The sequence below is a fragment of the Neopelma chrysocephalum genome, unplaced genomic scaffold (assembly GCF_003984885.1).
Source record: "Neopelma chrysocephalum unplaced genomic scaffold, ASM398488v2 Primary Assembly neopelma1_63, whole genome shotgun sequence".
Lineage (NCBI taxonomy): Eukaryota > Metazoa > Chordata > Aves > Passeriformes > Pipridae > Neopelma > Neopelma chrysocephalum.
The window spans coordinates 11,728,270-11,741,525 of record NW_020897720.1 but is presented as its reverse complement, the minus strand read 5'-3'; the positions used below and the strand labels follow the sequence as shown (position 1 = coordinate 11,741,525).

General features: G+C 39.3%; 2 protein-coding genes across 4 annotated transcripts in view; both read right to left on the bottom strand.

Annotated features, from left to right (window-relative positions):
• MAPK9 (mitogen-activated protein kinase 9) overlaps positions 1-168 on the bottom strand; it is a 30,038-nt gene extending 29,870 nt beyond the window's left edge. For all 3 annotated transcript variants that reach the window (XM_027682402.1, XM_027682403.1, XM_027682401.1), the window contains exon 1: positions 99-168. The gene's annotated coding sequence lies outside the window, so the exon portion shown is untranslated. The remainder of the gene's footprint in view (positions 1-98) is intronic.
• A 1,618-nt stretch (positions 169-1,786) lies between these two features.
• Positions 1,787-13,256, bottom strand: part of GFPT2 (glutamine-fructose-6-phosphate transaminase 2) — a 16,695-nt gene continuing 5,225 nt past the window's right edge. Inside the window, exons 3-19 of the mRNA XM_027682864.1 lie at positions 13,068-13,166; positions 12,237-12,362; positions 11,611-11,669; positions 10,968-11,102; positions 9,479-9,540; positions 8,454-8,533; positions 8,063-8,180; positions 7,250-7,413; positions 6,625-6,720; positions 6,422-6,519; positions 5,956-6,076; positions 5,643-5,800; positions 5,392-5,506; positions 4,660-4,787; positions 3,824-3,991; positions 3,239-3,400; positions 1,787-2,634 (exon numbers count right to left, since the gene is read on the bottom strand). Of these exons, the coding sequence (XP_027538665.1) occupies positions 2,590-2,634; positions 3,239-3,400; positions 3,824-3,991; positions 4,660-4,787; positions 5,392-5,506; positions 5,643-5,800; positions 5,956-6,076; positions 6,422-6,519; positions 6,625-6,720; positions 7,250-7,413; positions 8,063-8,180; positions 8,454-8,533; positions 9,479-9,540; positions 10,968-11,102; positions 11,611-11,669; positions 12,237-12,362; positions 13,068-13,166 (1,934 nt within the window). The 3' untranslated portion in view covers positions 1,787-2,589. The remainder of the gene's footprint in view (positions 2,635-3,238; positions 3,401-3,823; positions 3,992-4,659; positions 4,788-5,391; positions 5,507-5,642; positions 5,801-5,955; positions 6,077-6,421; positions 6,520-6,624; positions 6,721-7,249; positions 7,414-8,062; positions 8,181-8,453; positions 8,534-9,478; positions 9,541-10,967; positions 11,103-11,610; positions 11,670-12,236; positions 12,363-13,067; positions 13,167-13,256) is intronic.

Here is a 13,256-nt window from a genome sequence, read left to right as displayed (position 1 = left end):
AGCCGCGGCGGGCGGGGCCCGCGGGTGAAGCTGCGGCCGCCCCAGGGCTCGTCCCGCCCCGGCTCCAGCCCCGCCGCCCCTCACGGCCGCCCCCTCACCTGAGTCGGAGCGGCACCGGCCGCGGCCGCCGCCTCCCGCTGCCCCGGCCACAATGGCCGCACGGCGCTCCGCACGGCGCGCCCGCTGACTGACAGCGGGGCTGACCAATCGCGACCCTCGGCCGGCGGAGCTCAGCCAATCGAGCCGCGGGGGCGGGACCTACCACCCGCTATATAAGGGAGGGCGGCGAAGGACCGCAGTGGAGAAGGGGGACAGCTCGGCCCCGCCCCTCGCGTGACGTCATCAACACACATGACGTCACAACACACGTCATTTATGTATTGTGGTTGTGACGTCATTTCACAGCAGCAGCACCACCACGACATGGCCGGTTGGTGGCTGGTGGCTCCTCACAGCCGCAGGGAGAGGCCCTTCATGAAGGAAACACCTCCCCTGTAACAAGAAGCCCTCAGAGCGGCACAGCACAGTGATGTCACGTGTTGGTTTTCAGCCCCACTCAAGAACCATAACCTTTCCACCCTTCACCATGCCACTCCCCTTGACACCAGGACTGCTTGTTTTTTAAAACAGGTGCTGTCTAAAAATAAACTCAATTTTCCACCTCTCCCAGGACTAATGAGAGCTTCAATTCCCGTGATTTCTATTCTAACCGATGGTTTTAGAAAAACACACCTGTAATTTTTTTAATAAGTCAATTTAATGTATTATATAGACTAAATGACATCAGTATCCCTTGATTGTTTTTTTTAATATTTTTATAGTCTTTTTAATATGAAGAGGATACTAATTCTAGACAGAGAGTAAAAGGGGCCTTTGCATTACTTACCAAAACATGTCAGATACAGAGTTACATGTTCTTGGGACCTAGGTCAGACTAGCACTATGCTTTTTGTTATGATCTGGGCTCTTTTATGTGGTTATAAAAAGTACTATACCAGTTTCCACTAAGTAGCTCCTATTACAATCCAGTGTGATACTCTCAAGCTCTTAACCTACACAAGCATTCAAACAACTCCGTTAAGAAGCCAACCTGCAGAGGAACAGCATAAAGAAACTTTTACTGGTCAAGTGTTTAGTTCATAAAATGTAGAAAAATTAAATATTATGCTTTCTGACCCTTTGAAAAAAAAGAACACAAAAGAGCAGAGGACTTCACGTGTGTATCTACCTTATTTATTTGGAGGTTTATAAGTACTTCCCTACTGGAAGTTAGTTCACAGCTAGCACAGTGTGCTTTTGCAAATGTATATGTTACTAAAATAGGACTTCATCCCTAGCTGGAAGATATACTGAGTATTCTCTTATGTGCCAGTATAGGGTGTTGGAGTTTCTTTTATATAAATTCTAATATCTGGAGTTTAGATACTATATATTAAATGCAAGTTTATCACAACTTTTTCCTGGCCAAGGAGGCAACTTTGTGGCCATGAGCAGCATATGTAAAAACACAGGCACAGCGTTTCTTTTCCCTGTAGGAAATTTCTTTCCACGTTCATCTACCTCAGCAGAAGGTAAAAAGCAAAGGTTTAATCAACAGCTGGTGTGAACAACAGTAGAACCTGCAGGGATGACACTGCTGTGTCAGTACCTGTCTGGAAAGCATCTCAGATCTGAGATGTAGAGTCATCAAGTTAAAAAAAAACCAAAACAAACAAAAACCAACTAAACAAAAACACACACACAAACACAAAAAACCAAGCCACAAAACAAAAAGAATTATATCATCTTTTAATAGCATTGTAATTTCATTGTACCCTCTTCAAACAAAAATATCACTTGAAAGACATCCAGTTCCCTTATTCTGTTGCACTGTACATGTTATGTAAATAAGAGCTAGGGTGGCATAGAAAACAAATGTTGTTCTAGCTTTTCAAATTAGTTGAAAGAAGCAGAAATTTAGAACACAGCTGGGAATTTACAGCTACAGAACAACTTTGCAAATGACTGGTTAAATATAAAACACAGATGTAAAGGGGAGGAGAGAAAGGTGGGGAGGAAGAGGGACAACAAATTTCCAGTTTGAGGCTGAAGAAGAGAAATCCCCAACAACTGTACATAAGTGTCAACATGCTCAGTATTTACATTCTGAGCATTAACAATGTTACAGATAAGCAATGTACTAAAAAAATAACTTAAAAAAAAGCTATACAATTGTAGTTATAAATACTATATCTTTAAAACTAGTTAAGTAGTGTAGGCTAAAAAAAATGTTCACAGTTACTCTGGAGAGAGCTGTACATATATATATATATTGCACAGTAGAAAAGTTCATTCAGTATACCATGTGTAAACAATTTTTTATCTTCTTTGGCAATTCCAGGACTTAGAGGAATATTTGCTGTAAGCAAAAGCACTTGGGTACAAGGCACATCAAAAGCTTTTTAAGCTGCAAGATAAATCCTTTTGACACTTTCCAGTCAGCACTGTCATTCTCTTTAAAAAAAACATGTACCTATCAGTTGAGAACAATACATTTCTACAAATATAACTCGGAGGTCTGGTGACAAAAACATCAGCTGTTCTTGGCTGTTATTCTACAGTAACAGATTTGGCCAAATTTCTTGGAAAGTCCACCTGGAATGAAGAGACAGACTTTCAGTATTGACAGAGTAATACTGGCATTCTGCATTTGACAGTTCATTTAATGTGTTTTTCAGACTTCCTAATGAGTTCTGCTTTATTCTAAGCACATTAACACACACAACAGACTATAGATCTGCAGATAATGACTGGCGGCTGAATTCATCCTTGCTTCCAAAACTCTACTAACAAATACAGATTTGTTTTGCTCAGGGTACCCCTCCAAAGCCATCATCATTATCAAACTGACACCTACACATCAGCAAGCCAAGCTGTAGAAAGCATTGACCTATTTTAGGTTAAACTACAGTATCACATTTTAAGATTTAGTTCTCTAAAAAAGTCCCATGTCTATTCTCAACTAATCAAATTAACAAATGATCTCTATAATTTTTTTGAAGGATAGCAATTTAAAAAATACAGAACTGCAGAATTGGCACTGAAATGCCACGTGTACCATCATAGTCATGATAAGCTCCTTTAACTGTTATCATAGTTCTCTGCTCCATATGCCATACAACTGGGTCTCTCACTTTACACTGGTAGGAGGAAGTTCAAAACTGCACTAACTGGAGTGTTAAATATAGAAAGCACTTACATCATATCCTCTGAGAACAGCCAGGTGGAATGAAAGCAACTGAAGAGGAATAACACTCAAGATTCCTTGAAGGCAGTCAACAGTATGAGGGAGCTCAATGGTTTTGTAGGCAAATTTTGAGCTTTCTGTGTCTTCTTTAGAACACAGAATGATTGGACGACCCTGAAAATACAAGTTTGCACTGGTAAGTGAAGAGCTTACCTAGAACTGCTTTGAAATATTGGTTCACAGCATGGCTGTCTATGTTTGAAGACACTCAAGTATCTAACAAAGGCAATGCCAGTGTAATGATTTTTGCCTTTCACTGTATTGTGAGACTTGAATGTTTTCACCTCACAGAGTTTTAACATTATTCCATTTGCTTCAAAACAAAAGAACCTAAACAAACAAATGACCCACATGCAATCTTTTTCACTGCTGGTCTTAACCTGTAATGACAACCTAAAATGCAGATGTAGTACCTTATTTATAACTTAATAATTAAAACAAAAATCGGCAGTCCATCCTTTTTTGGAGGCACAGCCAGCAGCAATACAATGTGCACAATCTCTTTCCCTCTGACACTGTAATAGTTGAACATCCTACCTGCCGAGCAGTGACCTGTTGCAGAGCATTCTGGCACTTGGTGAAACAAGGATCCTTCATTATCACCATGATAACAGGCATTTGTTTATCTATTAGGGCTAATGGCCCATGTTTCAGCTCACCAGCCAGGATCCCTTCAGAGTGCATATAGGTGATTTCTTTTATTTTCTGAAAAAAAAAAGAGAAATACCATCAAGTTACTGGTAAATCAGAGGAGAAACAGCAGCCACAAGAAGCAAAACAGCAAAGCTGTACCTCTGCCACTTCAATGCAGACACGTGGTATCAAGTTGGTATTTTCAAAGATCAATTATTAGTGATAACACATGGGCTGTCTGCTGGGATTTCCAGCAGGCTGTGGGTGGAAGCAGAGCTTGCCCAGGCACATGCATTTGCAGATAAAGAACTGGAGTAATCAACAGGAACTTTAAGAACCAAACCCCCAGCACAACCTTGGCTGATGCAGTCTACACCCTTAACACTTCAACTAGAATGCTCGTAACATAATTCATGAGTTTCCTTCACAAGCACCCCTTCTAAACACCAGCACATTGGATTTTTCTGATGTTATTTTCAAATGAGTCAGTAGTGTAAATTGTTAGGCTTTTGGTTTTAAACAGACTCGTTAAACACCGCATTTATTACGTGAAAGAAACAAGAAATTGATATCGTATCCAGGTTCACCTTATGTATGTGTTCAATTAAATGCTCCTAGTTACAGATAGCAGCTTTACTGCAGCAGAATTAAGTTGTAATGAAATATTAGAAATAATCTATGTTGCAGAAGCCACAAAATCTCATTTTAAATAACACTCTACAATATTGAGAAGTTCCTACCAAAGCTCCTTCCAGACAAGTGGCGTAATTATACCCACGACCCATAACCAGCAATGATCTTTGTTTGTACAGTTCAAGAGCCAAATCGTGTATCTTCTCATCCAAGGACAAGACTTCTTTAATCATCTCTATTGAGGCACAGAAAAAAACATATTAAATTTTTTTTAACTGGAAAAAATAGTTTGCTTGTAGTAGCGTGTTCTACTTATCTAATAGAACAAATACACTTAATAGAATTCAATCACTAACTTAGTAACTTTGACTGCAGTTTAAGGATATTTTCTCCAGCCTTATTTACAGTAATAAATTTAAAGCTACTATTGGTTTAAGCAGTGTTCATGCGTCCCATTTGAATTTCTAAAGGAAGTTGTGAGCATCCGTTTTAAAGTCACCTTGAATTAGTTTCCTTTTATCTATCCTGATTTAAAGTGGAAGGTTTTAAAAAATTCAAACTACCAATTTAGGAGATCAAATAGTATTTCTCATACAAAACTACCTTATTGTAATTAGAAAACCCAGCCCGTGAAAATTCCAATCTTCCTGCCAAGTTTCTTGGAAGGGCACTTGTAAAATTGGCAAATGGTGCAGAAATGAGTTGTGCATTTTTCTCATATTGTCTCCCTTTCAGTAGGAGGGGGAGAGTGAAACTCAAATGAGAAAAAAAAATCCCTGAGGAGCATTTTATATTGCCAACATCCCCTGTGCCTCCTCAAACCCAAAATATCAATATACCTGGCAATGATTTTAGTCCACTAATGATCTCCTGTCTCCTTTTCTGCAAGGAAATTCTGTCTTCAGACATCATTAGGCCAAACATTACAAGAGACACGAACTGGCTGGTATAAGCCTGCAGACAAAACAAAACATTTAACAGCTAAGTCTGCAGAGAGTTAATATGATCTCAGTTTGAAGTGCTACAATTAAAATTTTAATTGGATTCCACAGGGCTGAAGTATGAAAGTCAGACATTGAACAGCAATTACCTTTGTGCTTGCCACACCTATCTCAGGTCCTGCATTGATATGTACCCCACAGTCAGTCTCCCTGGATATTGAGCTTCCAACTGTGTTTGTGATGCCAACTGTCAGAGCGCGATGTTCTTTACAATACCTCAAGGCCATAAGTGTATCTGCAGTTTCACCTGGAAAACATTTACATCTTGGCTTCAGGTTGGCAGAGGATAGTAACGATTCCTGAAAAGCATAAAGTTCTACATAACTGTATTCACGCCCACACAGTGCAAAATGCAATGGAAAGCAATCTTACAGCACACAGTCAACAGTAAATGCAGCTCACCTGACTGGCTTATGAAAAAGCACACATCATCCCTGAATACAGGTGTGTTTCTATCCAGGAAGTCACTGGCAAGTTCCACCATCACTGGTAATTCAGTTAATTCTTCCAATACTTGTCGAGTCTGTATTCAAGCAGCAACACAACATTTGTTACTATTGCCACTCATTAATGTCTGGGCATCTTATGAGTCAGAGATAAGCTAAATGGATTCTTATTAGAAAAACTGATAGTTTCAGCTCACCAGAGCTTTAAAAACCAAGGTGAAAAAAGTCAACTTCTAGCATGGTAGGTTAATGGGCACTGGAGCATTAATAAAGAATGTGGCACAAAGGAAAACTAAATAAAAGGGTGAGACCCCTCAATGAAATACAAAGTTGGAGATAAAAGAAAAAGCAGATGAAGAGCTGTTGTCTAAAACCCCAGCAATTAAGAGTTACATGTGCATTTGAGCCAAGGCTGAACATACAGCTACTGCAGCGTGGTAACTGGTCCCACAGCCAATAATGATCAGTCTTCGGCACCTTCTGATTTCTTTCAAATGATCCTTCAGCCCCCCCAGCAAAACTGCAAACAAATAAATATGCACATGTCAACGGTGCATTTTATTTTCTAATTGGTATATTTACAGTTTTTAAGCCCAACTCAGCCTGAACACCTGCTCTGAGTTACCTGTGCTGCTCTCGAAATTCACCCTTCCTCTCATCGTGTTGACAACTGATTCTGGCTGCTCAAAGATTTCCTTCTGCATGAAGGCACTGAAGTTACCTGTTTACAAAAGCATGACATGTTAATGCTTAGGTTTTTTATTTTAAGCCTATTCCAGATACAAAGAGAACTTTTAAGACAACCTGTGGTAGCAAGATAATTTGACTGTGTCGGTTTAAATAAAACCTTAGGAACAGGCAAGAAGAAAGGGAGAATTGGTAATTCACTCTGTTTGGTTTCATTTCCCAATACTGACAAGGGAACTAAATTAGTTTTTAAGGAAGCTTTTGTGTTCTGCATAAATTCTTAGTTTACAGTCAAACTTTGCCAACAATTACATGTTAACATTAGTTACATTTTCACTAAATACTGAATTGAATAAAAGCATCTTTGACTTTTCCAAGGCTAAAATGGGAAGGGTCCCAGACTGCCCATCCTCTCTCAGTCTTAAAATTTGGAATTGTCAGCTCCCAGTAGAAATAACCTAAATATAATTTTCACAACAAATTAGGAGTTTTCTGCCTTATCTACTTCACAAACAGTAACCATCCATCTTTGATGATACTCATTTACAGATGTTTCAACCCACCCTTCATGATTTGCTGCAATTCCATCTGCAAGGTTTGGATGGCCCGGGAAGGATCATCACTGGCCGAACGCTCCAGACGGTGAATTGAGAGCTTCCCATCAGTTACTGCTGCAATGTCATCATCTTCTAGGAAAATCACTCTGTTGGTGTGCTCAATGATGGCACTGCAGAAGCAAAACAAACCTGACACATCAGAGCTTGTAATGGCAAACAATTAAATATGCCACAGCAGCACTTCCAGCCCCGCTTCTGTCTCTTCCTTTTGGGCATAAAGGCAGATAGAGTCATCTCAAAGGCAATGGCTCCATCTGCTGCTCCTCCTGCACTCTCACAGCAACCCAGAGGAGGAGTCTCAGGAACCACTGCACCAGTTCCTGCTCATCTGGTCTTGTCTCCCCGTGTCCCTGAGGGATCCCACTAAGGTCCCAATCTTGTTTATGAGATAAATGTGCACCTGATGTCCAGGTATCTGCCAAGCTTGGAACCACACCACTATTTCCTCTTCTGACACCACAACCCAGACTAACCTATAGTCTGCCCAAATATTCAGCTGATATTGTCCATTTCTACCCAAAGTCCTTTCCTACACTGGATGTATTTCACATAGAGGTCAGCAACGGGCTGCGCTTGTTTGAAGCTCAAATGCTGATGAAAAGCCTTCACATTTTTCAAGTACCTGAGCCTGGGGGCTTTATGAAGTTACCTGAATTAGAAGCTATTCTATTCAGCAGCAAGACAGTATAAGATTTCCAGAACTATCTCACTTATAAACAAGAACTAGTATTTTCAGAAAAGTTTAAATACTTCTACTACCTTGCATCTGAAGCAAAGAAGAATTCTACTGCCTTATCCCCAACAGCATGAAGGCAGGTTGAGCTGTCCAGTCTTTTCACTCGGGAATTGCACATGTTCTTCACATTCTCAATGTTGCCTATTAAAAAAACCAGACTTTTTAAATGCAAGGCCAGTTCTGTTCAAGTCAGAGATTACAGATTATAGAGGTTCAGGGTACCACAGTTACACAAATATTTTGGGGGATGGGTCTTTTACATGAACTGCACAGTCAGTAGTATAAAAACATAATATCCTTAGCTAAGAAGCTATTTGGGGCATCAGCTGGTACTTTTACAGTACAAAGACCAATTAACCTGATTTCTAATTATAAAATAACAGTAATTTTAGTTCTTAAAAATAATCAACTTACATGTTCTATATAAAACAGGAATCTGTTCAGTTGAGAGCTTGTACTTGCTCCTTACCCCAATGAGTAAAGGACTCCCCCTCCTACAAAAGGGAAAACAAGCAAGTTCATGAAGAGAAACATGCACACAAAGAAGTCAAAGGACATCTGTGAAGTTGAAAGACAGTATCCCATCTAGCTTCCTAAGTAGAAAGAGCCTCCTCAACCATGGCCCTAAAGCCATTACATGGCAGGAGTTAAATAAGCTTGGCTTGCTTCTGTAAGATTTGCCAAATCATTACTGCACCTCTGAAATTGTAGAGTATTAAGATAATTTTTTATTTATATGGGTCACATGCCACACTGAAAACTTTGTTTAAAAAAAAAATCACAGGAATAAAAGGACAAGTCACCCTCCACCATCACCTCAGAGTACGAGAGTAGCTTCTCTTAATACCTTCAGTCCTAAAAAACCCAAACCTGAACCACATATAGAATAGTTCATTTCAGAAGATGTTCTCCAGCTAGAGTGATGGTACAGCTGGCTGTTCCATAATTTTAATGCAGTCCTATTTTAGAGCACAGAAGCAATGGGCTTTTGGGTTATAGTATAAAACAGGCTTTATTCCCACTGCTACTTCATTTGCTATTTTAATATCCTTGCATTTCCTGAAAGTTGTTTTCCAAGTCATAAATAAAAGTAGAACTTAAAGAGAAATCATTAAGTGCTATGACAACTATAGAACACTATTTGTATAACCTATTACTTTGATGGCCTTCTAACCAACCTAAATATACCTATCTCAGTCTTTATTCCATGTGAAGTAAAATTGAACAATACCCTTTCTGTCCCTTTTTTGATATAGGAGAAATGTTAGCACATTCCTAATATACAACTTTACAAACAGAAGATACGTTGAGTTTCTTTATTGACTCACTGACTTTTGGTTAATTAAGCACTTTACACATCAATATTCTAGTATCTTTAGAGACTTTAGCCTTTTTTAACCTAAAGCGTGAATTATGTATAAAATTGGACTTTCACTAACCTGGTAGCAACAGCTTCACCTGGGTAATGGATGCTCTTGAAAACCAATGCAAAAGCACCTTCCTGGAAACCATGAAAACAAAAGGAAAAAAAAAAGACATCCTCAGCAGCTTATCTCAATTAGTTGCATCCCATTAAACTGGGGCCCCTCTCCCTGAAGAGGCTCTGCAGGAACACTCTTTACTGCTATCAGGAATCTCTTCCTGGAGGGCAGACTGCACCTTTAAAGGAATTGGCCATGGAGCAGAACAAGCCAACGTGGACATTAGCAGTGCAACAGCTGAGAGATCAGGAAGTGAGCACTTAGCCTCTCTTTAAAAATAAAAGCAACAACTTCTAGGGTTATGAAAATGTCAGACATGTTACTCATAATCAACATAAAGACTGCTAGACATTTACTTTCAGTAAGACTTTCAATAAGAATGTGCATGTAGTGCATTATCATGCATTTTCAGCTAAAAATGTGGAGTTATTATTTCTAGTTTAAGCAGCAAATTCTAGTTAATGGATTTCAAAAACAAAACGCACACACACAAAAAAAATCCAGAACACAAGAACAAAAGCCAGAAACATCTCTGTAGTACTAACACAGCTGGCAAACTGGAGGAGTATTCCAAAAGCAGGAGGAAAGGCCTCCATACTTTGCAGGCAGAGGAGAGATGGTGACATTCCCTCCTCTCATGGAAGGGCTCCAGTCAGACTGTTCTGCCCTTGTTCTGTGGCCAGGTGAAGCCACCCTTCCCCTCAACTATGTGGCTTCACCACTATTCCCTCCTGACCCACACAGGCCTTCACTCCGTGTGTATTCCAGCCCTGCTCCAAGGAATCCTACAGAGCTGCTTTAAAGAGGAGACAGGGGAGGTGAAAAGAGTGTAAGAAACTGCAGGAAGGGGAGGGAAAACATCTGCCCAGGGACTGGGGGAGGAAACAAAGCCAGCTTTCTCCAAGTTTGCAATGCAGCTATCAAAGTTTTCAAGCATTCACATACTGAGTAACAGTAGATTCCCACTTCACAGTCTGGAAATCAGTACAGCTTGTCAGATCTAGTTCCAAATAGGGGAGCCAAGGCATTGGCCAAACTTGAATCACAGCAGTGTTTCAACATGATCAGAATAGCCTTTAAGAACACACTGCCCTTTACTAAAGATTTCAACCCCCAGAGGCTCCTATTAATTTTTTTTTATTAAACTTCTTCATTAAAAAACTGCGATAATCTCTTGCTTAAAAAAAACCCAGACAACAAAAAAAACCTCAAAAACCAAACCTACTGCTGCTGCAATTTAAAGATTTACAATTGAAAAGCCTTTGAACTCTCCAAAATTTTAATCTCATTTCTTGGTCTATTAAGCATTGTTTAGAGACCTAGAAGTGTTATTTGCAGCACCTTCTAAGAATTCCTGCAGAGGTTCTAAATGCATAAATGCAGAATTTGAAGGAACCCCACAAGTAGCTTGTAAAGTGGTACAGGAAAAAAGCAACATCCCACTTACCAACTGTTGAATAACTCTTTCTACCAAGGCTGAAAAACTGGTGTCCTCGCTCTCTCTGTTGTCATACATGTATTTGATCAATTTGGGGATTGTTTCTGTATCTGTTTCAGATTCGAATTCGTAGCCTTTGCTCTCCTGAAATATCATATAAAAGAGTAAAAAGCGTGTTCATCCTCAGACAAGAAGCACTGAAGAGTCTCTCAGCTGCCTCCTACCAGAAACTGCACAGGCAGAGCACTCCATTGGATATAAATGGATATAAATCACTACAGACAAAATATAAGGACTTATCCTGTCATAGAATAAGTCTCTTTGGGAAATACTGTAATAAGACTGTAGTAAGACTTGCTTAGCATCTGTCAAGAAACAAAGACAGGAGGGAACCCACTCCACACACCCTCTCAAAGAGTCTGAGGGCACAAACTGCTACTCTACTCATAAATACTTTGCATTTAGGATTACAAGAACATATTGCACTTCACTAGCTACTGAGTATTTTTATTAGGCACACTTCTTCGCACTCATATTTTATAAATTATATTAAGAAACTTGAGTTCAGGTTCCACCAAAGTCATGAAAGATCCGACAGTAGCTGGTGGAGCATTTACTTTCTAGTTTTAGAACCAAGTTGGCACAGACTCACCAGAAATTTTCTCAGGTCCTTATAATTTGTGATGATTCCATTATGGATAACAACAAATTCTAAAAGGAAAAATACACACATTCATCAGCAGGGAATAATTAAGATATTTAACTCAGAACACAAAATTAAAGGGAACAAAAAAACGCTTAAGAGTACATTTGAAACTACCTCTTCTAGCTTTCAAACCTACAGTTTATCACAACATGGAGAACAAAAGAAGAACCTTACAAATTCTGACCGCATATGAAGGCAGTTCCAATTCATGAAGGCAGTTCTAAACTACACCTATTAGAAGAGAATCAAGCCATCTCAAGTAAAAAATTGTATGAAATCTCCCTTTTCTGGGCCAGGCAATATTAACAACTTCACATTTTCAATCTTATGTTTCATAACAAGAATGTTGTACTTTGACTAACTTGCAATTTTCAGAGAACAGATTTCATTAATTTTTTTACAGTGGTACTTTAGCCTGAGAAGAGAATATTTTATTGTGAAAGTGTCTAGAATGGCAACAGCTCAGCCCCAGCATAAAAAAATAGATACCATAACATTAGTAATAACATATGTGCTATGTGGATTGAATCATTTCAGATTCATACGGTTCAAGTGCTGCAGAGATTACGTACCATTCCTTTTATCTGATCTCTGGGGGTGACTGTTTATTGCACTTGGTACTCCATGGGTTGCCCAGCGAGTATGAGCAATTCCAAAATGTGTTTCAAAATCTGTTTTTGAATCCAAGTCATCTTGTTCTATAAACGAGAAATTCAGTTTACTGAATATTTAATGCTGCGTCTCTCTGTGTCTCTCTCTCTCTCACACACACACACACACAGAGTAAAACACAAAGAGAATTCCTACAAGCAAAAATCTAAAAGTTATCTTCTGGCTTTTTTTTTTAAACCATTTCCTTTCTCAACATTACACTTCAGAAAGTTCAAGCTACTGTGATTAAAACTTTTTTTGCCAAGGCCGGGGCATTTTCAGCCAATACCAACAGCCAGGCTAACAGACCCCATTACTACAAATTGTAGTGTAAACGTATTAAAACACAGCTTCAGTCCTTCACAGATGGAAGCACTGCATAAAGCAGATTGTGATGACAGCCAGCTGCTTAAATGGTCGTAAATTCTGTCACAGTGCATGTTTCAGCATTTCAGCCCTGCAGCACAGAAGTCACGTGAGTAAAGCACCAAAGGAGCCCAGGTTTTGAACAAAGAAGCAACCAAAAGAGGGGAGAGTGGATTGATAATTTCACAGTGCTATATCTAAAGATCAACTTGCTTTTAAAGTGCAGGTTTGAGGGGCACAAACAGTTTAACTGATATTGGATTTCACAATGAAGTTATTTCTGATACAAAACCACAACTGCAATTTTATGGTCTGACTTTCTGCTGAGATGCAGATTATATCTGACTGGGAGGCCAAAGTAAAGGGGTCATTTTTAAGACACTTACTGTACAACTCTTCTTCCAGGGCCTTTACTTTTCCTCTTTTCTTAACCAGTTTGATGAATCTTTCTTTATCTTCATTATTATTTCCATCAATTGCCACTCCTACAATATAGGACACAGTCACAAGTATTATTTAAAACATTAAATACACTGGATGAAGAAAAGACTGAGAAAATACAGACAAGCACACAC